Source organism: Plecotus auritus (assembly GCF_963455305.1).
Source record: "Plecotus auritus genome assembly, chromosome: 8".
NCBI classification, from domain to species: domain Eukaryota; kingdom Metazoa; phylum Chordata; class Mammalia; order Chiroptera; family Vespertilionidae; genus Plecotus; species Plecotus auritus.
Window position 1 is genome coordinate 120,235,632 of NC_137782.1, and position 23,861 is coordinate 120,259,492.

The window sequence follows — 23,861 nt, forward strand, 5'->3', positions numbered from 1 at the left end:
CCATTGTGCACCTGTGGGGTCCCTCTGCCTGGCCTGCACCCTCTTGCAATCCAGGACCCCTTGAAGGATATCGGAGAGCCAGTTTCAGCCCCATCCCGCAGGCCACTCCCCTTGGGAGGGCACCAGACTCAGGGCTCACAGCTGGTGAGCACTGCTGTGGCAGCTCAAGCCTCTCCCAATTGGGACTGATTGGGCATGAGCCTGTGGCAGGTGCAGTGGGGCTGGGATGAGTGGGAGCAGCAGGTAGGAGCTGCAGGTGGTGTTGGACTGCAGGTTTCTGCCCAATCCCTGCAGGCCACCCAGAGGGACCCCACCTGTGCACGAATTCCTGCACTGGGCCTCTAGTAAAGGACATATTAGGCAATCAGCTTGGGCAATCCTACTCATACATGACATCTCAGTGCAGATTATAACTATTTAGGTAAATCAGGATTATAATTTCATTGATGATAATGAGCAACCTCAGGGGCACAACTGGAGGCAGGGAGGTGGATTACTTCATCTCTTGTTTACCCTTTGACTCTGGGACTCTCCGGGGTTCCTCCTAAAGAAAGCTCTTACTGAGGAGTGACCCATGTGTTAGTGCAAAGCGGGAGAGGCAGCATTTGACCTATAACTTCAGTCCCCAGGATCCCCAGGGGAGAGGCAGGCACTCATTCACTTAGGACTAGTCCAGGGTTTTATGTATGATAGCTTGTTTTACCAAAAGATCCACCTTCCAAGAAATTAAGTGTCGGTAAAGTAGCTTTCGGTCTTTCTTGCCCTTACCCTCCTGGGACACTATTTGTTACCACCGGTAATCCTTCCAGGCCCTCGCAAGGCGGTGTGGAGTGTTATCCTCTCCATGTGACTGACGAGGAAAATGAGGTGCAGACTTGCCCAGGGCCGCGGGAAGTTCTGCACTGCTCTTCGCACCCCGCCTCACTGTGTCCTCACTCCTTTCGCCACCTCATCTCCGGAGTGTGACTTCCTTCCCACCTGTCCCGCTTAAACTACAAACGAGTCGCCGCCCTCAAAAGACTACATTCCCCACAATGCCACGCGCCGACCAGCCTCGCGTACGGTTTTTCCTAAGCTGCCGTAGTAATTAATGTTGAATCAAACCCACATTTCCGGCGGAGAGCCAAGTTATTGTTCACTTCTCTGTTAAGGCACCTATTTTTCTCTCCTCCACCTGCGACCCCCAGTGTTCAGTGAAGAGATCTTACAGGGGTAATCCATTCAGGCACCCGCCCTGGCCACCCCTCCTGCCCTGGCCGCGGCCTCTGACAGGTCCCGGGGGCCTGCGAGTGTCATTGGTGGTGACCGCAGCCGGGCCGCCGCCGCAGCCGCCGCGACCATGGCCTCCGGTAGCAGTGGGCTCGCCGCCGCTCGCCTCCTGTCGCGTTCCTTCCTCTGTGAGTCCGGCCGGGACTTTCTCCTCCAGCCCCGCGAGCTCCTGGCCGGGCGACCCGTGTCGTCCTGCAGACCGCTCCGGGCCCTCTGTGGCCGGACTCGGCCAGGGCTCGGGAGCCGCGAGAGTCCGGCCGCGCGTCGGGACCCTCTCGGGTGCAGGGAACCTTGCTGTATATGTGGGCGGAAGCAGGGACCCTCTGGGGTGCAGGGAACTTGCTGGGTATGTGGGCGGAGGTAGGGACCCTCTGGTGCAGGGAACTTGCTGGATGTGTGGGGCGGAGGCATGACTTAGGCTGCTGGTGGGGGAGCAGGTAGGGTGGCTGAGCCAGGATTCGGGTCTGGGAGCCTGGCAGACCTGGGGGCTTGCTCTTGCCCCGCCCGCGGTGATGAGTGGCAGGATGGGGTGGGCATCCAGATTGGCCTGTTTAGGAGTGAGAAGCGAGGTGGTCCAGGATGAGGAGGTGGGAGGGTGAGCGTCAGGTTTAGAGATAGGGGAAGTATGTCTTAGGAAATGGGGGCTAAGGCTGTCCCTTGTACAGAAGGGTCCTACATTTCTAATTGTCCTTAATGTAGAATGTAGGCTTAGCAACGAAGTGGGTTCTGCACCCAGAGGCAGCATAGCCCAGAAGACGTCTAGGATTGGCTGGGACCTTAACCAGCTTATTTGCACTGTCTGCGCCAGGCGGTGTGAACCCTCCGTTTCTGAAAACTTAGTACCCAAGGTTCCTAGCCTTTGAGTAGCGCTGACTGTTGGAAATTCTTGCCGTGTTCAAAGTCTCTGTGTTTTTAGGGAGGTTGTGTAGGAAGAGACTTTGGAATCAACCACATCAAGGTTTGAAGTCTGGCTGGTCCCTTACAGTCTGTGTAATAACCCTGGCACTTCTAAATCTGTTTTTCAATTTCTGTTTCAAATCCCATGAAAATAATAACATAATCCCATGAAAATAATAACATATTTTGCTAATAACATAATAGCAAATCTGAGACATCATCATTTGTAAGATGCACCGTTGTTTTGTCTACCATTAACAGTGGAAAATGATCACTAATAAAAATTGTGACACACCATCAGCTGTCATATGCATCCTGATTTAAGACACGTTAAAAAGGTGCATCCTAGAAATGGTGACATACAGGATGATCTGGGGTCATTGTGCGGAATAAATGAAGCAGTTTATATAAAGCACCTAGGCTGAAATACACATTAAGTAAGGTACTTTCCTCCTCTTCCTGTGCTTTGCTTCTAATTCTGTTTGTACTGAATATTGGATGAGACGATTCATTTTTTTTTTGAGAAGATTACATTTTAAAAGTGCATAGGGATGGATGTGTGCGCAATAGCTACACTTAGTTATGAGATAACTTGAGGACAAAGGTCTGGCATAACATTGGCAGGTAGGAAAAGATTGGGTTTCTTTGGGAAAGTTTTCTGGAGATTCTTATGGTATAATTTAAAGGACAGTTGAAGGTGTTGTAGGCAGAAGGAAAAAAAGAATTAGTTATACCTATATCTTTATCTCCTTGGGTCTTTGCTCCTCTGAGTTTCTAAAAAATTCTAGCCTGCTGTCTTAGTCGGAGGAGAGTCTAGAGAAGAAAGGAAGAATGTCTAAAAAAGATCAGGATCCTTAATCCACCCTTAGCAACAGTTAGCAATCCTCCTCTCACAGAACTGAAAGTTCTTTTTTCCTAGACTTGAAGGACCATGAGGCCTTAGAGATCAGCTAGTTTAACTTTCTGTTGCTGGAGTGATCTTCAGTTAACCCTAGTCATGTGATCAACCTGTTAATTAAGGGTCTGAGAGGTCTGAGATCTAAACCAAATTATCTCTGCCTGTCTGGTGTGGCTCAGTGTTGAGCGTTGACCCATGCACCAAAGGTCACCAGTTTGATTCCCTGACAGGGCACATGTCTGGGTTGAGGGCTCCATCCACAGTAGGGGGCGTGCAGGAGGTAGCTGACCGATGTTTCTATTTCTCCCTTGCTCTCTGAAATTAATAAAATAAAAACAACAACAAAAAATACTTAAAACAAATTATCTCCTATACTTGGGGGCGGTTTACAGACTACAGTTTTTAATGTATGAAAATCTCTAAATCCCCTAGATCTTCTCTTTCTCATGCCACGTTTCTAAGCCCACTTTTGTTCCCACTAGAAAAACAGCACCCACAACAATACCGTGCAAACTTTGTTTTTAAAAGGTAGTCACAACCTAGGCTCTGAGGTTAGTAATAAAACTAGGAATGCTAGGGAATTTCATTCCCTCTATTAAGTTTCAATTGAAGGTTCATTTTGTGCGGAAGGTCATAAGTGTTGCAATTTTGGTTTGAGTTAGGAAAAAAACCTCAAGCACTAGTAGATGTCTTCCAGAGTTCTGTTGGGGGCAGCTTGGAATGTTCAGAAATTCCTGAGTGGAAAAACCAAGTTCTATAGCTTTTGAAAAAAGCGAGATTATTTAGTAGAAGTGGGAGAGAAAATAAAACGAAAAATAAGGCTTTCCAGAAGAAAGTTTAAGGGTTTTATAAGCACCTTTGAAGTTGAGTAAAGTTTTTCAAGAAGTATAAAGCAATCAGCGTCATTTTAAACCTAAGCCCAGGAGTTCCTATAAGTTGGGTCTTTAAAAGAAATAGGGAAGATGAGCCAGTATTTTTGAACCTGAGAATTATGGTGTTCTAATGCGAGAAAGTGAACATTATAATTCCATACCTTTGTTTGGCAAATGAGGAAATAAACCCAGTATGTTTCCTAGCCAATATCAGAAAGGTACTAGAATGCCGGTGGGTCGTTTAACTCTGCAGTGTCCTTTCCACTAATACATGCTGTGCTGTGTGATATTGTAAGAGAGAGACGGGGGGAGAGAGAGAGAGAGAAATACCTCCTGCAAAACCTGACCAGGTATGGAACCTGTAATCTGAGTGTGTGCCCTGACTAGAAATCAATTGAACCTGTGACCTTTCTGTGCACTGAATGACACACCAACCAATTGAGCCACACCAGCCAGGCTAAGCCTCCTTATATGAAGTATTTATTTATTTTATTTATTTATTTTTGCAGTCTCTGGTTTGTTGAGAAGATGATTGACTGTCCTGTTCAGAGGTGCCACCTGCCTTTCCCATGTGTTTACCAAGTTGTATGGACCTGGTTTTGGAATCAGGAAAACATTTAGAGGTGTATTTGGGAAAAGGAGACCCTCAACAGTGATGTTTCAGATACTATTATCTGTTGCCATTGCATCTAACAAACAACTCTTTATTTCAAAACTACATGATGGCCTTGATGTAAATTCACTGATGTAGCCATGAAAATCTGATTTGAGTTTTCTCACATCAAGCTTGTTCTTCCATAAAAACATAATTGGGGATGAGCAAAGTAATTTCTGTAAGTATAGGGGAACACTTTCATGTCTCCAAAAGACAGGCATTTCATTGCTGTAGACCCACATTTTTAATTTTTTTAAGATTATAACATTTCTAAAATTGGGATGTATCTTATCATTGATGGATTCTTGTAATAAATTGGCAGCATTTGTCTTTCTAGTACTTAATAGTCCTTCTTAAAATGCAGTGGTGTTTTAGATTTGATGAGATAAGGTACTTATAGCAAACCTTGATTTGTAACTAACTATTAAATGAATATATAATTTTGAATATGAATAGTGGATTGTTTGGGGTTTGGAAGTGGCTGCTGAGCTACTCTGCTATATTTTAAGGTTCTATGGCAGGGGTGGGGAACCTTTTTTCTGTCAGAGGCCATTTGGATATTTATAATATCATTTGCAGGCCATACAAAATTATCACCTTAAAAATTAGTCTGCTATTTTTGGTCAAACATTTAACTCACCCCTAATGCCTTGGCAGGGCCAGACAAAATGATTTTATGGGCCTTATATGGCCCACAGGTTGGACATTCTCCACCCCTGTTCTATGGGTAGGGAGCATGATAGCTGTATTGTAATGTATATCATGCAAATGTAATACATACGCAATAAATAAGCATAATATATCTATAATAATAAAAGCATAATATGCTAATTAGACCAGACAACCGAACGACCTTCCAGATGTCCTCTCGGATGTCCTTCCGGACAATCTTATGGACAAAGCCAGGGCTGTGAGGGCCGAGCCCCTTGTGCACGAATTTTCGTGCATCGGGCCTCTAGTATTCCTAATAAGTTACATTTGTTAAATTCATGAGTATGTGCATGAATAAATGAGTAACAAGGACACAGTTTGAGAGGTGAGTTGAAGGAGGAGTATTTTGATGAACAGTCTCAGATGATGGTTAGGAACATGGTACTGTGATTTGAGTCAGATCTGGGCAGGTGCTCTTTGGCCATAGCTTCATTAATCCTGCAGCCATCTTTAAAGGATGTGGTTGCTTTCTATGTGGAAGAGGACTCAGCTTGTGCTGACTGATACAAATTTGCAACCCCTGTTGCAAGCACATCTCTCTCCCATTTCTCAGTTCCTTTCCTTCATCGCCTTTGTTACATTTTGTACTTCTATAGTTTTGTGTTTCTTAGTTTAATGTTTAGCTTTTGTACAGACTTCATGTGGGTAGGGCCTGAGTCCCTAGAACCCGGCAGATAACCTGGCACAATGAACACCTCTCAGAGCAGTTTGGTCTTCTCATTCTGCATTAGTAATAAAAATGATAATAAATAGCTAATAGTGAAATAGCATTTGCTATTCCTTAGGCATTATGTTACATGCTCTACATATTATGAATTCATTTAATTTCCAAATTGCACATGAGGTACATCATATTATCATTATTGTTATAGTGCGGCTGCACCTTTAAAATGTTTCATATATTAAAAGTTTACATGTTATACACATACAATTATATATAGATATGGATTAGTATATTTACATACAAACATTTATAGGATTTGCATGAAGACATATATAAAACATTCTGGTTGGACTTATTTTAAAATGTGAATTATACAGTATATGCTCTTTTTAGAAGATGATTTACATCTGTGCTCAGATCGGATGTGAACCCAATTTTGGGAGTATACCAGTCATTTTGCTACCCAGTTATAGTCATCATCTCAATCAACATCACAGCATCCTTGTGGGCAGCTGTTATTCCATTTACAGATGGGAAGACTGAGGCTAAGGGAGATCAGAAGACTTCCCCCCAGGTCATATGGCTGGAGAGCAGCTGAGCACACACTCAGTTTGTCTGATTCCTGGGACTGTGTTCTCAGCTGCTCCTGGGACTCAGTCCCAAGGTTAGGCTGGCCAGTTTGTAAGAACCTGAAGAGAAGGCGACTCCAACACTTTCCCTGGAGGGGGCCCAAGGTGCAGCAGCGCCAGCCTTCACCATTGGGAAATTCTTCCTGGCAGCCAGCCTCAGGCCTTCTTGCCGCCTTGGTGTTTAGTTAAAAATGCTCATTTTCTTAATATTAGTAAAGTCAGGTGTCTCTTCATATTTGATTTAACATTTTTCTGCCTTCAGTTGTCTTTCTTGTTTGTGGCCTTTATTCATTGTTCTGTCAGGCTTTTGGTCTCTTCTTGTTGGTGTTTCATGTTGCTAGGGTTAATTTCTTGTCAACATGTTATGGAAACATTCTCTTGGTCTGTCACTGCCTTCACTCTGCCTGTGGTATGTTTTGCTGTAAGCTCTTTCTTCAGTATTACATGACTGCTCCTGGATTTCATTTGTTAAAGAAAAAGGTTAGCATGGAATTTGTACTAGATTGATACAGTGTTGAGGACAGCTAGTAGTACTTAGGGCTGGATTTCTGTGTAATCTCTACAGATTTTAGGGAAACCTCCGATCTTTATATTTTCAAATCACACAAAAAGAGGTGGGACTTAGGACATTTTGCTTGATATAGTGTTTCTTTTTCAGACCCTGCATCTTGTCCTAAAATTCAAACATTTTCTGTGCACCTGCCCTTACCATGGTGTATAAGACATGGTTCTTACACTCAGGAATTTACGGTGAGAAGTTCTAAAAATATTTAGATGGTACTTGAAATAATCTAAAAATAAATTTAACCAGAAAATAATTCTACTTATATATAATGTAGTAATAATGAAAGTAACAGAATTCACACACCCATCCTCGTACAGTGTGTGGCATTAGTATTATATGTTATCTAGTACACTAAGAATGTCATTAGGGTAGAACACCCTAATGGTGATTGTAGAATCACCATTGTGGCTTGCTGGGGCACCTCAAGGTTTTTTGGGGGGTTCAGAGGCCACTTTGATTGCCATCATTTCTCATTCAGTTGATCCACATATTCTAGAGCAGTGATTCCTTACCTAGGACCTCCTGTGACTAGTTTATCCCTATGGTGCAGGTGCAGGTATTAATTTGGATGGCATGGGGTCCTGAATCCCTAGTAAATGGCAGGTAACATAGTGTACTAATATTTGCATGTATTATATGCCCTAGAACATAGGGCATACATGGGCCAGCACTAGGGCAGAGGTGAAGAGAGTTTTTAGTTCCTGAGGGATTATAGCCATGGCCAGGAACACAAACCACTTTTTTTTTTTATAAGGTGGGAGGTCAAGTGTCAGATTTTAGGAATGAATTGCTGGCAGCCCGGGCCTCAATTTGGAGGTAGCCCCAATGAGGATTCCATTCCTTAACTCTTCCCTCTCTCTATCCCTGGGTCTCCCCACTTTTCCTCTCCCCCCACAGATTTACTTGGGATAGGAGAGTTTACCCCAAATGCCCAAGTACTTTTCACACTGTGCAGTTGTGGCCCACTTTATGTCAGTTCAGATGGATTGTGGGTTTTTTTGAGGGCCAAGATTCTCTTACTCGGCACTTAATTCTTGATAGTCAGCATTGTGGCTTGGCATAGGTTCTCCTCAAATATTGATTGAATAAATGAATGATCATAATAATCCCAGGAACTGGGTATTGCTTGATATTCCAGCATCCTCTCATTTCAGTACCAACGTTATCTTGTCTGGCATCATCGAGGTTTCTTGTCAGGACAAAATGTGGTCAGGAATTTCATTTCCTTATCTTTGAACATATATTTTTGGGTTGGCTCACAGTGATAGTCTGTTAGTTCTAGCTTACCTGAAACTAGGTCTGAGGAGCCTGGGCTGATATAATAGATGGAGGGCTCACATGCATACATACACACATACCCACATGCATGCAAGATAGCTCTCCCAAGATCCCCTTCACTAGATGCTATAGAATAGCAGAGTCATTGCACAGGCTGAACAATAACAAAGGGCTAGGAGACTGGAAGGGGAGCTGCTATTCATCACACGTTCAAAGCAGTTTTTATGAGCACCAGCCATGTGGTGTTATGAAGCCAGAGCTCCATAGAGAATATATAGGAGGTCCGGAGTAGGAAATGGAGTAAGAGAAGGTAGTAGTCTTAGTTGTTCTGGTATTGAGGTCATGTTTATGTACATAGACAGACCTGTCTTTTCTCAGGATGAGAGGGGGCAAACATTATCCTCCTCTGTAGAAGAAGAAATTAACTGTCTGATGTCTCCTTTCCTAAGTGAGTGGGTATAAGAGAACATGTGGAGGACAAGACTTTACCTTCAAAAAGCAAGTATTTCCTTTTAGCAAGTATGGGCTCCAGGTATTCTGATTTTATCATTTGATCGTTAATCAAATCTACTTTCCTGCCTGAAAATTCCAGATAGATGGACTATTTATTGGAGATTCCAGGAATGGGGAGCTGGGGGGCTGCTGGAGCAGATTCTGCCAGGAATAGCAGCAGGGGAGGAAAGGGTGCAGCTCTTCCATAAGGATTGTGGTATCCAGCTAGGAGAATTGGCAGCTAAGGACAAGAATGGGTCTTGAGTGACAGCACTGGCTAGGGTGGGTTCTTAGGCCATAGATTCCTGTTGTAGTGTCTACTGGCCCAGGTTCAGCTGCTTAGCTGTGCCCAGTATGCCAGGACTTGACCCTCAGTGCTCCCTCATGGCCCTTTGCTCAGCATAATCTAGTTCAAGAATGCAGCTGTTTGTTATCCAGCAGGTCTGTGTACACACAGAAGACTCCTTTCCCGGTTGGTAGGGAGACATGGGCCTGTCTCTCATCTGGAGGTCGATGGGACTCCAGAATTTAAAGTATTAGAAGCTGTGCTCAGCATGGGAGTTGAGATGACCCAGGGAGTGCTCAGAGGGCCAGAAGCAGGTAAGTTATGGAACCTAAGGTCTGAGGATTTAGGAGAGCTATGAGGCAGTGATTCAAGACGAAAAGCATGGCGTGGAACCTGGTGTGATAAGATGTTCTTTTCTGGGGCTAGCTTTTCTCGACTACCTCAGTTGTAGGTGGACAGCCAAGCACTTTGAAAGGACCATGGGCCACAGAGACAGTAGTTTGGGGCTTGAATGGGGGTTTAAAGGTAGTCAGAAGTAGCCCACAATTTTAATTCATCTGATTTCTACTTTCTGTTGGTTTTTGAAATATGGGGAGTTGGCTTTAGAACTACACAGGTTTCTCAGTTTTTGCTGAGATACATAGGTTGCTGAAAATAACTTTTTTTAAATGTTTCTCCCACATCTACTTTTCCTATTTTATTTTCTCTATTTTTTTATATGTAAGGTCTTGAGTGTTGTATTTGAAGAGTTTAAATGAAGTAACTTCGGATTATTTTAGATGTTTAATTCTATGACTTAACATTGGATTCTATTTTAGATAAGTTTTATTCTAAGACTTAACATTTGACTTTAATATTTAACGTTAACATTCAATGTTATTATTATTATTGGGGAATGAGATACAGAGTTCTGACAAAGTTTTACTCTTATCTCATCTGATGTTTATAGATTTTGGACTTAACAAGGTTGGGTCCCCTGGGGAAACATGTGGCTGTCTAGTAAACATTATTAGTGGGAGAGACACCTGGAATTCAGTCCCTGGATTTAGCTTGAGCCATTTGTCTTTCAGCCTGTTTTCTTTTGAGGACTGAAAATTATAAACTTGAGCTTTTCTTTGTCAGCTCAGAAAAAGCTGTAAGATAGAGGTTCTCAGTATAGGGGAATTCTGGAAAACAGAACAGTGTCTTTTTTTTTTTTTTGATTATCAAATCTAAAACGTGACATTTATTGTTGCTGTGATCACAAGATAGCTCCTGCATTAGGGGATTTTTTTTTTTTTTTTTTTTGTCACTAAGTTCCATTGATGATCTAGAAGTTTAGAAAAATTATAATGTATCATATTTGCTTTACTTTTCAGTGCAACAGAATGGAATTCGGCATTGTGCCTACCTAGCTTCCCGGAAACATCTCTACGTTGATAAAAATACAAAGGTTATTTGTCAGGGTTTCACTGGTAAGCAGGTAGGTTTCAAGATTTTTTAAAAAAGATGTATACTATAGATGCAAAACATTTTTCATGGTTTTCTATGTTTTTAATACAAAAAAGTTATAATACATGATTGTTGCAGAAAAGGAACACAGTACAGCAATGGAGTTGTATCTTAGGAGGAAGTTGGTTATTATACTCAGCCTTTAAGATGAAAATTATATTTAATCTTTCCTTGAAAATTCCTCCTGGGATTATATTATGTTGGAAACCCACATGTTCTCCTTCAGCAAGTGTAACACTACTGGTTTTCCTCCAGCACTGGAACAGATCACAATTTCCTTAATTAAGCAGTAGGTAAAGTAAGCGGCTTGTTTTTAAGTCTTGTACAAAACTAATACACAGTTAAACATGGCTCTATAGTCAGTGTGGGGAAATGTGCAAGCCCAGAGAGGATCCTGGGGTCTGAGACAGGCTGAGTTAGCAGCACATTGACTTCTCCCATCTTATATTCTCTCTGTGCAATGGTCTTGGAGGAGACTAACAGGAAGAATTGCTGGAAGCATTTTAATTTGTTCTCATTCATTTATATTTATTCTCTCTCCCTGTCCCCTGCCTACATTATAGAATTTGCATAAGTTTAAATATATCTGCAATGTGACTCCATAATAAAATGCAACATAAGACTCTCCTTTCTGTCTTTCCACCATTCTTCTCTCCTGGAATTCCTTCTGTTAACAAGTTGAATGTGTCCTTCCAGATATTTTTCTTGCTTATATGTATACTTATATGATGTTCATTCTACAGAGTTTATTTTACAATACATACAATATTGTATACTATGTAATACATACATATCTTACAACACATTATACAGTGTTAAATATAGATCTTACAAATATCTATATATATATAAAAGGCTAAGTGACCTACCGTCCGTCTGACCAGTTCAACTGACTGACTGACAGGCCGGTACATATGACACGCACTGGCAATTTAAAAATAAACGTTGACTCGTGCATGCGTGATACATATAAAGCTCTCACTGGCACCAACTGCACGCAACGCCATAATGTATCTGAAGACCAACTATTGGCACAACGTACCAGGGTATTTAATATTAAGCTGAATGCTCTTTTAAATGATATATGTAAATTCGATTTATTTGACAAAGTAATGGCTAAAATTCATACCATCGAATTTTAGAAACGTGGACTGCCTCACGCTCACATATTATTGATATTAGACAGTGAATCCAAATTATGAATGGAAGATGACATTGACCGTATAGTTAAGGCGGAATTCTGGCTGAAGACCAGCGTCCTCGACTTTTTCAAATTGTAAAGTCAAATATGGTACATGGACCACGTGGAATACAAAATCCAAATAGTCCATGTATGGAAAATGTTCAAAGGGAATTCACACTTATTTGAGTGATGATTCCATTGATTTAATAGATGATGCCAAAAAGGAAAATTTTCCCATCAAATTTCTTAATAATATTACTCCTTCAGGAATGCTGTGTCATAAATTAAAATTGAAAGTAGGTGCAATCATCATGCTACTGAAAAATCTTAATAGTAAATGGGGTCTTTGTAATGGTACTAGATTTATTATCAAAAGATTGTGACCTAACATAATTGAAGCTAAAGTATTAACAGGATCTGCAGGAGAAGTGGTTCTGATTCCAAGATTTGATTTATCTCCTTCTGACACTGGCCTCCCATTTAAATTGAAGGCTGTTTCCCGTGATGCCAGCATTTGCGATGACTATTAATAAATCACAAGGACAAACTCTAGTCAGAGGAGGAATATTCCTACCTGAACCTGTTTTCGGACATGGACAGTTATATGTTGCTATCTCTCGAGTTTGAAGAGCATGTGACATTCAAGTAAAAGTTGTAAATACTTCATTACAAGGGAAATTAGTCAAGTACTCTGAAAGTGTTTTTACTCTTAATGTGGTGTACAGGGAGATATTAGAATAAGTTTAATCAATTTATCAGTCATTGTTTTTATCAATGTTGTTTTCTATGTCATGTTTTTGTTGTTTTTATATCATGTCTTTGTTGTTATATCATGTTTATTTATCAATTTATCAATCATTGTTTTTATCAATGTTTTTATATCATGTTTTTGTTATTTTTATATCATGTCTTTGTTTTTATATCATGTTGTTATTGTTTATTAATCAGTTTATATGTTATTTTCATATACATTTTACTAATTTTCTTTCATCTCTGACACTTCTATAATAAAGGGCAAATAGTGATATTAAAATATTTTGTATTTTAATTTTATAATACTATATTATATATACTATTTTGACATATAATTTTTTTTGCAGTAACATAATTACCGCACGAAACTTTCTTCTAATTAATTTCAATGCACGAATCCGTGCACCAGGCCACTAGTATGTCAATAAAATATATTCTCAAAAGTAATTTTGGGTGTCAGAGTTTCTATGTATTAAAAATTTCAACAGCTACTGCTAAGTTACCCTTTAAAACATTTGTACAAATTTGTAGTTGCACCATCGTAGATGCACAGATTTTTCTTTAATGAGGGCATACTACCAAATCAATTAGATGATTGTGTCTTAACTCAAAGTATTCCTTTATTATTAAAGGAGAAATGACAAGATAAAAGCAGTTAATGATATATATTTTTTTGTAATTTAAATGCTGTTGATTTTTCTGTAATTAAAAGAATTGTCATGCCCATTCTGCAGATTTTGGTAATCTAGAGTAGGAGTTGGCAGGCTTATTCTGTAAAGGGCCAGGTTGTTAACGTGTTAGGCTTGGTGGACCATGCTGTTTCTGTTACAGCCACTCAATGGCATTGTAACAGCAAAAACCACCATAGACAATTGTCAGTGAATAGGCATGGTTGTCTGTCAGTACAACTTAATTTAAGGGCATAATTTAGCAACCCCTGATCTAGATAGAGGATGCCACTTAAATATTCAATTTCTGTAACTTTTGTTTTTAAAGTACTTAGAAATTACTTTAAAATTATATAGTCCTTTTTTTTTTTAAGAAAAAGAATTTGATTTGAAGGTTGTTTTATATAAAATGTTCCTTTGCTTTTTGACTTGTTTCTGAAATAACTGGGCACAAAAATATGAATTACAGTGGACTTTCGTTTTCTCTATTTCTCTACTATCTTAAAAAAAAAGCCACTACTAACAAAAAGAAACACCTACAAAACCTTGAAATTTTCTTTATAGGTAAAGATAGCCATATATTTTATGAGTATCACGCCTACATTCTAAACAAAGTTGATGCTCATCTAAGAATGGAAGTACATGTTAGTTTGCTTCCCCTGCCAATGAAAGCCATATGCAGTCCCTTTTTGATTATTATTAATTTTGTTAGCATATAACCAAATGTTTGATTAACCCCAATTCCCCACATATGTTTATTACATATAATTTTGTTTTTCTGTTTGCTAAATTTTATATGATCTTATGACATTTAACCTCTGACCTATTTTCTTAAGAACCATTATCCATGGTATAAGGACTATTTGGAACTGTCTCTAATCAGGTGATAGTTTGCCTAAATATTGAAATCTAAGGTTGGTGACCTGCAATTACATTGTTTCTCCTTTAGTTAGATTTCTTGGTTAAGATTCTAATATTATTGGTAATGATGAGGTCTGAAATATAGAGCTTATCTTCATAGGCTCTTTATTATTTCAGAGTGGATTCCAACAGTGCAGGTTTCCAATGATGGAATTTCTTATACTGGCTTAGATGGCTGCTAAAAATATTCCAGTTCTTAACTGTGCACTGGCTAACAATAATGGGAAAACTAAGGAAAATCAGCTTATTAACAGGAAATGTTACTCCTGTTTAGCACTGCATTAGTTTAGACTACATTAGGAATGAAAGTCCAGTTTGGGTTTGTTTTTACTTGCCATTCTAATGTAGATTAATACCTTTGCAAAATACAAGAAAAACCACAGCAGTATATTGCTGTAAAAATTTGCAGATGTTCTCCCTTTTTTTTTTTAGATTTTTTTCCTTTCTTCCTGACTTCCTTGTCATTTGTGTGTGTGTGTGTGTGTGTGTGTGTGTGTGTGTGTGTGTGTGTGTGTCACTGTAGACCAGAAGGAGTCTGTATACTTTGACTAGCGCTGCTTTAAAGAGAGAGCTGTGGTTCTTTCCAAAACTCCATCACTGATTTGAGACAAGTCAGTTCACTTGCTAGGGGCTAAGCTTCCTAGTTTGAAAAATGGAGTAGTTGAATTAGGAAATGTCTAGGTCCCTTTAAGGCCCTAATTTTTATGCCTTTAATAGAATTTGAATAGTTGAGTCAGCATTTTTAGATCCTTGTGGAATGACCACATAGATCCACACAGTTTTCAACAAGTCCTTAATTGAGAGCCTTCTGTATGTAAAGTATTGGTTTAGGTGCCATCTCACAGTGAGCAAAAAGAATAGAAATCATTGCCTTCATGGAATTTACATTTTAGTTGCAGGGGAGAGAAACACATTAACAAAATCCATGAGTAAGTTATGGGATATGTTAGGAAGTGTAAATGCTATGGGAAAAATAAACCAGAGAAGGAGGAATGTGTGCAAGTTTGTGGAGTCGTGGTGGTGATTGGGAAGGGGGGATTTTATATCATGTGGTCAGGGGAAGCCTGACCTCTGAATCCAGATCTAAATGAGATGTGAGTGAAGCAAGTGGATATGTAGGAGCAGTATATTGTTGGGGAGGAGAGCGTGGTGCTGGCATCTGCTGAGTGGAGGCCAGGGAAGCTGTGGAGGGGACCGCGAGGCTGTGAGGTGGGAATGTGCCTGGTATGTGTGGAAGCTGTAGGGCCCCTGTGACAAATGAAATGAGCAGTGAGAGAACAGTAAATGAGGCAGGCAGATAAGGGTTCTGAGATGGGGAGGCAGGTTGGATACTGACTTGTAGGCCAGTGCACCAGTAAGAGTTTGGCTTTTACTGTGAATGACATGGAAAACCACTGGAAGGTTTGAGTAGAGGAGTGACATGACCTTCCTTGTGTTTTAACAGGATCACTGGCTGCTGTGTTGAGCATAGATTGAAAGGGAGCAAGGGCAATACTTGGTCAAGAGTTGATGGTGCCTTAGATCAAGGCGGAAGCCATAGAAAGGGTGAGATGTCAGTTTTATTTGGAAAGTAGGGCAATATGCTTCACTAATGTATCTGATGTGAGATGTAAGAGAGAAGAATCAAGGATGACTTCAGTATTTATTTTTGGTCTGAACAACTGTTAGCAGTGGAGTTGTCACTAACTGAGATGGGTAGACTGTGGAGGGGTGTGATCAGGGACTCAGTTTTGAGCTCTTTAAGTTAAGACGCCTACCAGTTCTCCAAGTGGAGATGTTAGCAGTTGACAGTGTGAGTATGGAATTTAAGGCAAAGGTCTGGGCTAGATATGTGTGTGTTTGGGGGGGCTGTCTGTGTGTGTATGGGAGAGGGGTCACCGTATGGATATGTATTGCCATGATAAAGGAGGAGATCACCAAGGGCACAAATTTAGATGAAAAAGAGAAGAAGTCTAAGGAGAGAGTGAGGAGAGGGAAACCAGGGGAGGTAGCACCCCAAACGCCTAATGGGTCAGTATCTGGAGGCATTTTTGGTTGTCACAACTGGTTGTTGGGGGGAAGAGGGTGTGGTACTGGCATCAGCTGAGTGGAGGCCAGGGATGCTGCTAAACATGATACAAAGCAGAGGACAGTCTCCCATAACAAAGTATCAATGTGTCTAAAATGTCAGTTGTGTCTAGGTTGAGAAGGGAGAGTGGGTGGATAGGGAAATACAGATGTTGTCTGGGTAGCTAGTGACCCTAAATTTAAAGTGAGATCAGTTAGCATGGTTTGTTTTTTCTTCAGCTACTGTTTGGCTACACATGTGCCATCTTAGAGTAGGTAGAGAATTGGATTTAATGAAGGTTGTGATTTTGCCAGATGTGTAATTGAAGTGAGGGAGAGCCAAGGTTGCTGTGTGAGTGTAATGACTGATCATGGGTCTTAAATTGAGTAAAGAGGGGTGTGAGGACACCAGGAGCTGAGGAATAGTGACAAAGAGGTGCCAAGTAAATATGAGGGTGTTTCTGACCCCCAGCCAAATTTGAAAATGGAATAAAAAGAGACCCCCCTCTTCACCCCTCCCCCCCCCCCCTTTTTTTTTTACAAACAGCTCTTTTGGCTTTGCAAAGTCCTATTTGCTTCAGGGTTTAAAGCTGTGTAGTAAGTTGGTGAGAATGCTGGATATTTGCTACTGTTATCTCTGAGTAGTTCACTTGTTTGTTTTCCTTTTCCAAGTTGCTGAAGATTGCCTTTTGGCTTTCCAGCCTGCCCCTTCTCAGAGTCCTGTGCTTTCTCCCCCTCAGGGCACCTTTCACAGCCAGCAGGCATTGGAGTATGGCACCAAACTTGTGGGAGGAACCACTCCAGGGAAAGGAGGCAAGACGCACCTGGGCTTACCGGTCTTTAATACTGTAAAGGAGGTAATTAATGGTATCTGGGTGTGGTGTGGCAAGAAAAGAAAAGCAAGGAGGGCCTAGCCAGCATGGCTCAATGGTTGAGTGTCAACCTATGAACCAGGAAGTCACAGTTCAATTCCTGGTCAGGGCACATGCCCAGGTTGTGGGCTTGATCCCCAGTGTGGGGCCTGCAGGAGGTAGCCGATCAATGGTTCTCTCTCATTGTTGATGTTTCTATCTCTCTCTCCCTCTTCCTTCCTGTCTGAAATCAATAAATATATTTATACTAGAGGCCCGGTGCACGACATTCGTGCACTCGCGGGGTAGGGGGGAAGTCCCTCAGCCCGGCCTGCGCCCTTTCACAGTCCAGGAGCCCTCGGAGGATATCTGACTGACAGCTTATGCCCGCTCACTATGGGGAGCAGGCCTAAGCTGCAGTTGGATATCCTTAGTGCTGCCGCCGAGGTGGGAGAGGCTCCTGCCACCGCCGCTGGGCTCGTCAGCTGTGAGCCCGGTTTCTGGCTGAGCGGAGCTCCCCCTGTGGGAGCACAATGACCACCAGGGGGCAGCTCCTGCGTTGAGCATCTGCCCCCTGGTGGTCAGTGCGCATCATAGTGACCGGTTGTTCTGCCATTCAGTCGATTTGCATATTACCCTTTTATTATTTAGGATTTAAAAAAAAGAAAAGCAGGGAGGAATGAGCATCCTTTGGATAGAGATCTTAATTGTGCCCCTTTTGGGAGAGTCATGTGCCATTTTAAAATCCAGTAACCTAGAGAAATTTAAATCACAGTGAAAACCAGTGGGTTCACTTGAGTCACACATGTTCAGGATGTTTTCTCCACAGCCTGTGTCACTTCTGTTTACAGGCACACATCAGCTCCTAGGGGAAGAGTGCTGTGGCTCGGCTTCTATTTGGCTTGTTACCCTTTCTATCCTTTCTTCTTCCAGGATGTTAGTAGTGCACATGCCAGCATCAGCCCTAACACTTACTGATCATGGGCCATTTGCCAGGCACTGTACTAGGTGCTTCACATACAGTGCCTCATTCAGGCCTCACTCTGAGGTAGGTGCTGTTATCCTCTCCATTTTAAAGACAAGGCTATTACTAGTGCAACGAGGTTAAGGGTCCAGTCCAAAGTCTCGCAGCTGATAAGTGGCAGGCTTAGCATGGATCAGAGTAGTGTGCTGTTTCCATGTGAAAAACTGAGCTGTTGTGTCACATTGACAAGTCACAGAATTATAATCCCTTCCCCAAATTGCTGATTTCTTAATAAAATTTTAAAAATGATTTTTAAACTTAACTTTGTTACAAAACGGAAATGTGCTTATTGTACAAATTCAGATGTTATGAAGGTTTGTAAAGTGAAATTTTTGCCTTTATAGAGAGCTAATTTAAGCCATGTGTAGTTCCTTTGTACACTTACATGAATATATACAAAAATAATAGTATTTTAAAGGAAATGGGGGTGAGGAGAGGTAGAAAAGGGTAAAGAGGGTAAATGGTGATGGAAGGAGACTTGACTTGTGGTGGTGAACACACAGTATTATAGAATTGTACACCTGAAACCTATATAATTTTATTAACCAGTGTCACTCCCAGTAAATTCAAGAAAGAAAAAAATGAAAGGAAATGGTAGTACAAATTCTTGAATATTTAATTTAAAATATCTAGGGAATAAACTTAGTACTTTGGAGTGATGTATTAATGATAAAAATTATATACTGCTCCCCCTTTCTTTTAGGGCATATTTTAAGTATTACATTTTTTAAAGTACAGATTTGTAGACAATTTCTTTTCAGAATGCTAACTTCAAAGTGGAAGTTAATTTGTACTTTGAATCCTAAGATGTAGGAAAAAAAGAAGTTATTCAAATTTGAATTTTTTATTTTTAAATTTGAAAATAGGGTGTACTATATGTGTGTGTGCTTTAAGTGTATTGTAGTTTTTGAGAGTTAAAAAAAGTTACAAATAATATCTGTGGAAGAATCATTTAAAGGTTTTGCTTTAATTTTTTTGTTTTTTCCTCCCCGTAAATTCGATTATGGCTGCCTCCAGGACAGGCAGTGTTAGCTTCCTCTGTTTGTCTGGTTGTCATTGTCAGTTTCAAAATACGGGAGGAGCAGTTTTCATAATTCCTCCAGGTAGATTGAGCCTTTTTTTTGCTTTCTTTTAAAGAAAATTTTTGTTGCTAAGCAATTTATTTTTTATTTACCATTATACAAATAGATATATTTGGAATATTCTGTAAGTTCTTTGACAGGTACTGTTTATTTCTCATTTGTTCAGCTCTTACAAGGAGCTTTCTGAATGAGTAGGATGGATACCTTTCATCCAGTATTACCTCCAGCTTCTTACAGTATTTGTAGCTTTAAGAGATTAAGAACTGTAGGAAATATTTTCCATAAAATGCCTACATGCCCATGATATGACTTCTGGTTCCAACCTACTTTTTATTTCTTTTGTTACCCTTTCTCTGTTACCATCTTGAACAGAGTTTTTGAAAAACATATTTTTAACCATTGGCATCATTTGTGGATGATCTGGCAGCATCCTTTGACTTTATTCTTCTGTCATTGTTAAGATACCTCTTTCTATTAGGGATGCAGTAGAGAAAGCTTCCCTGTCTCTGCGGACGTGGAGCATCACCATCTTTTACTTCTGTCCCCTTCTAGTGGCACCTGAATGTTCTGTAGCTTTGTATTTGTATTATCCATTATAAAATCCCATGGCACATCCTTCCAAAGGGTTTTGATTTATATCATGACTAAGTTACCTTTGAACACTTTCAGGGAGGTAGCCTGCTGTAACTGAAAAGACTGGATGCTTTGGGATCAGATAGACATAGTTTTGAATCTTGGCTCTGCCACTTCCTAGCTACGTAACCTCATGCAAGTTATTTAATACCCCTTGGCCTCAGTGTCTAAGCATGAAGGGTTGTGGTGAAGCCTTAACTGAGACCTGTATAGAGCCTTCTCACAGGATAGGTGCTGCTACTCTTGGAGAGTCAGAGATCACTGATAATCTTCAAGCAGCTTCCATTACGGTAGAAGAGACTGGCCACACGTAGAAGTGGGAAGAAGGATACATTCGTATTGATATACAGAGAGTAGGTAAAGCCCAGGCTCTACCCTGTGTCCACAAAGAGAAGGATGGTGAAATTGATGGTCTTTAAAGGCTTTGCATTGTGAGGGGTGAAGTACAGGATGCCTACTGCTTCTTTCACCCACATTCTTATTCTCTGGCCACTTATACATGATTATTTCTAATAAACATGCAGTTAGAGTGAAAATTGTCAGCTAAAATCACTTCACTTTTGCTGTCTCTTATATTTATCAAATATAATATATGTATTTTTAAAATTGATTGATTGATTTGAGAGAGAGAATATTGATTTGTTATTCAACTTATTTATGATTCATTGGTTGATTCTTATATGTGGCCTGACCGGGAATTGAACCCACAATTTTGACGTATTGGGATGATGCTCTAACCAACTGGACTAACCAGCCAGGGCAATTATACTGTATTTAAAAAAAGATGTTTGAGAGTCTAGTTCTGAGGCTCAGGGACTCAATAGTCCTTTTTCCCCTGAGGAGGTGTAGGGTCTTCGGTACTGAATAGGTGGTACAGTGTCTTATAAGCAACAGAAATAAACGTGGCCATAGGAATGAGGGACACAAATGCAAATCAGGCCATGCTTACAGGTTTATTGATAAGCCATCGCCTGAGGGATGTCTCTGAACCTTTAAATTTAGTGGCATTCCAAGGGGGCAGGGAGGAGGCCAGGAGAACATACCATGTTCCTGGTGGTGTCCTTTTATGACCCCAAGACATTATTAAATTCATGGTATTAAATTCATTTTCCAATGGTTATGACTTAACCAATAATTAAGTGCTCTGTGCTTAATGTTTCAGGCCAAAGCACAGACAGGGGCGACAGCTTCTGTCATATATGTCCCTCCTCCTTTTGCTGCTGCTGCCATTGACGAAGCTGTTGAGGCAGAAATGCCCTTGGTTGTGTGCATTACTGAAGGTATCCCACAGCAGGACATGGTACGGGTCAAACACAAAATACTGCGCCAGGGAAAGACAAGGCTGATCGGGCCAAACTGCCCCGGAGTCATCAATGTGAGTGTACAAAAGAAGAAGCCCGGATTTAGCCTCACAGGCTCATTATCTTTGGATCAGTCCAAGTGTACTGTGTGGATGACCTAGGAGTTACCATTTATTTTCACTTTTCTGAAACTATGATTTCCTTTTCTTCAGCCTGGGGAATGTAAAATTGGTATCATGCCTGGCCATATTCACAAGAAGGGAAGAATTGGTGAGTATGTTTCTTATAGATTCAGAAAAAATTCTTTGTTCTAAGCTAAGAACTTACAAAGAGAATTTGTGACTGTGTAAGTTAAATTCATTTTAATTGGCAGGGAAATTTTGTAGTGAATCAGTTCTGTATCCTGAATTAAATGAGTTTGAGAAGTTGTAATGATTCTATAGAATCAGTGAAGATATTTTAGGGGTATTTTAAAAGATTTTTTTCCTGCTCAGATGCCATGGATTCTTGGATGTATCAATAGTTAATTTTGTTTTATTGCTAACTAATATTCTGTTATGTAATTATATCACAATTTGTTTATTCTCCCATTGATGAACATTTGGGTTGTTTCCAGGTTTGAGCCATTATAAATAAAGCTAAAGTGAATGTTTATGTAGAGGTCTTCTTATGGACACGGTTTCATTTCTCTTGGGTAAGATACCTAGGAATGGAATTGCTAAGTCATAGGGTTGAAATATGTTCACCTTTTTAAGAAATTGTGAAATAATTCTATAAAGTGGCTGTTCATTTTTACCTTCCTACTGTCAGTGTTTGAGCATTCCAGTTGTTCCATATCTTTAGTCTTTAATTTTAGCCGTTCTACTAGGAGTGAAATGGTGTCTCATTGTGGTTTTGAGTTTCACTGATGACTAATGAGGTAGAATGTGCATATTGGCTATTTATATATCTTCTTTTGTGAATTACCTGTTTAGGGTTTTTGCACATTATTTTTTATTGGATTGTATTTTTATTGTTGATTATGGGGGTTCTATAAATATTCTGGATAGAAATTCTTTGTCAGACATAGGTGAATATTTTTATTGTTAGTTCTTTTGTGTCCTGTCCTATAATTACTTTGCCCTCTTGGATATCACAAACTTACTCAAAATGTTTCGGGAAAATTGTACTGCTGCTTGTTTAGTTCTCAAGGTCATAACCAAATTAACATCTCAAAGTCCATGTCCATTATGCCTGTTATTATACTCTTCACATCTAACTCTCACCTGTACTGTTTCTGCACAGTAATTGATGGTTACAGTAATTTATAAGCCATGACTGTTAATAATTTTAAGAATAATCAACATAGTAAGTGAATGTCAGCTTTGTAGTTTACAGGACTAGGTTAAAGGTCATAATTTTTCTTTATTACTACTGTCTCCTAGAGCTGGCAGCCCTGATACCAGTAGGATACTTGCCGAGGGAATGCCCTAGACCAGTGGTCGGCAAACTGCGGCTCGCAAGCCACATGCAGCTCTTTGGCCCCTTGAGTGTGGCTCTTCCACAAAATACCATGGCCTGGGCGAGTCTGTTTTGAAGAAGTGGCGTTAGAAGAAGTTTAAGTTTAAAAAATTTGGCTCTCAAAAGAAATTTCAATCGTTGTACTGTTGATATTGGGCTCTGTTGACTAATGAGTTTGCTGACCACTGCCCTAGACCATCTGAGTTGTAGTGGGGGCCTGACTCATTTAGACACTGATCCTCTTGTCATATTTGAGTATTTTTTGTGCTCTTTGGTCCGCTTTGAAAGGCTACTGCTATAGAAGTGAGGTGATCATAGAAGAAGGAGTGCCCTATGCCGAGTTGTCTTTCTGATCTCTGCCCTGCTTTTCTACATGCCCATAAACTTAAAAACCAAAAAAACTGAGAAGTTAAGGGAGATCCTTTAGACCTTGTGCTCTGAATGACCATAACACGTGGATGAGGCAATCCTCTGGAACATTGCTTTTAATTCTTTTGAGAAACAGGACTTTAAAACAAATTCATCTAAAAGAAAGTATGTGATACTACAAGATTTCTGAGGAGGTGAGGAGAGAAAAGATGATTATATGCACTGACTATTTCTATTTTGATACCAAAGCTAATGTCCTCAGAAGCCTTGTTATCTTCAGATCCTTAAGGTAAGTGTTTAGGGAAAGGATCTTTTAGTCCCTTGGATATTTCTTGGGACATTGTAATGTAATACGATAGCAGTGCAATACTATAGTGACTTTCCAGTTTGTGTTAGTGAGTTAATAAAAGTATATATCAGCTAATTGAATTTACTGAAGTGATTGGATTCCAACTTGATATTTAACTGCACTATGGTGTTTAGTTCTCTTATGATAGACATTATTTTTACTTTCAACCATACATGACATACTTGACCCTTCCATCTTTTTTACAAATTTTATTTTAATTGCACTTTTATATTTAGACTAGAGGCCCAGTGTATGAAAATTCATGCACTGGAGGGGGGCCCCTCAGCCTGGCCTGCCCCCTCTCATAGTCCGGGAGCCCTCAGGGGCAGGAGGCTACCCAGCAATCAGGGGAAGGCAACGCCCCAATCACATCTCTGCTGCTGCCATTGCCACAGCACAAGCCTTGGCTGGCCCTGGTTACCTGAATCTCGGGTGGCCCTGGGCGGCTGGGCGGCCGCCATCTGAGGTTTGCCT

General features: G+C 40.5%; 1 protein-coding gene across 1 annotated transcript in view; it reads left to right on the forward strand.

Annotated features, from left to right (window-relative positions):
- The first annotated feature begins 1,114 nt into the window (after positions 1–1,114).
- The window catches only part of SUCLG1 (succinate-CoA ligase GDP/ADP-forming subunit alpha), a 36,705-nt gene continuing 13,958 nt past the window's right edge, over positions 1,115–23,861 (forward strand). Inside the window, exons 1-5 of the mRNA XM_080684057.1 lie at positions 1,115–1,397; positions 10,575–10,678; positions 17,019–17,135; positions 21,031–21,243; positions 21,382–21,439. Of these exons, the coding sequence (XP_080540183.1) occupies positions 1,340–1,397; positions 10,575–10,678; positions 17,019–17,135; positions 21,031–21,243; positions 21,382–21,439 (550 nt within the window). The 5' untranslated portion in view covers positions 1,115–1,339. The remainder of the gene's footprint in view (positions 1,398–10,574; positions 10,679–17,018; positions 17,136–21,030; positions 21,244–21,381; positions 21,440–23,861) is intronic.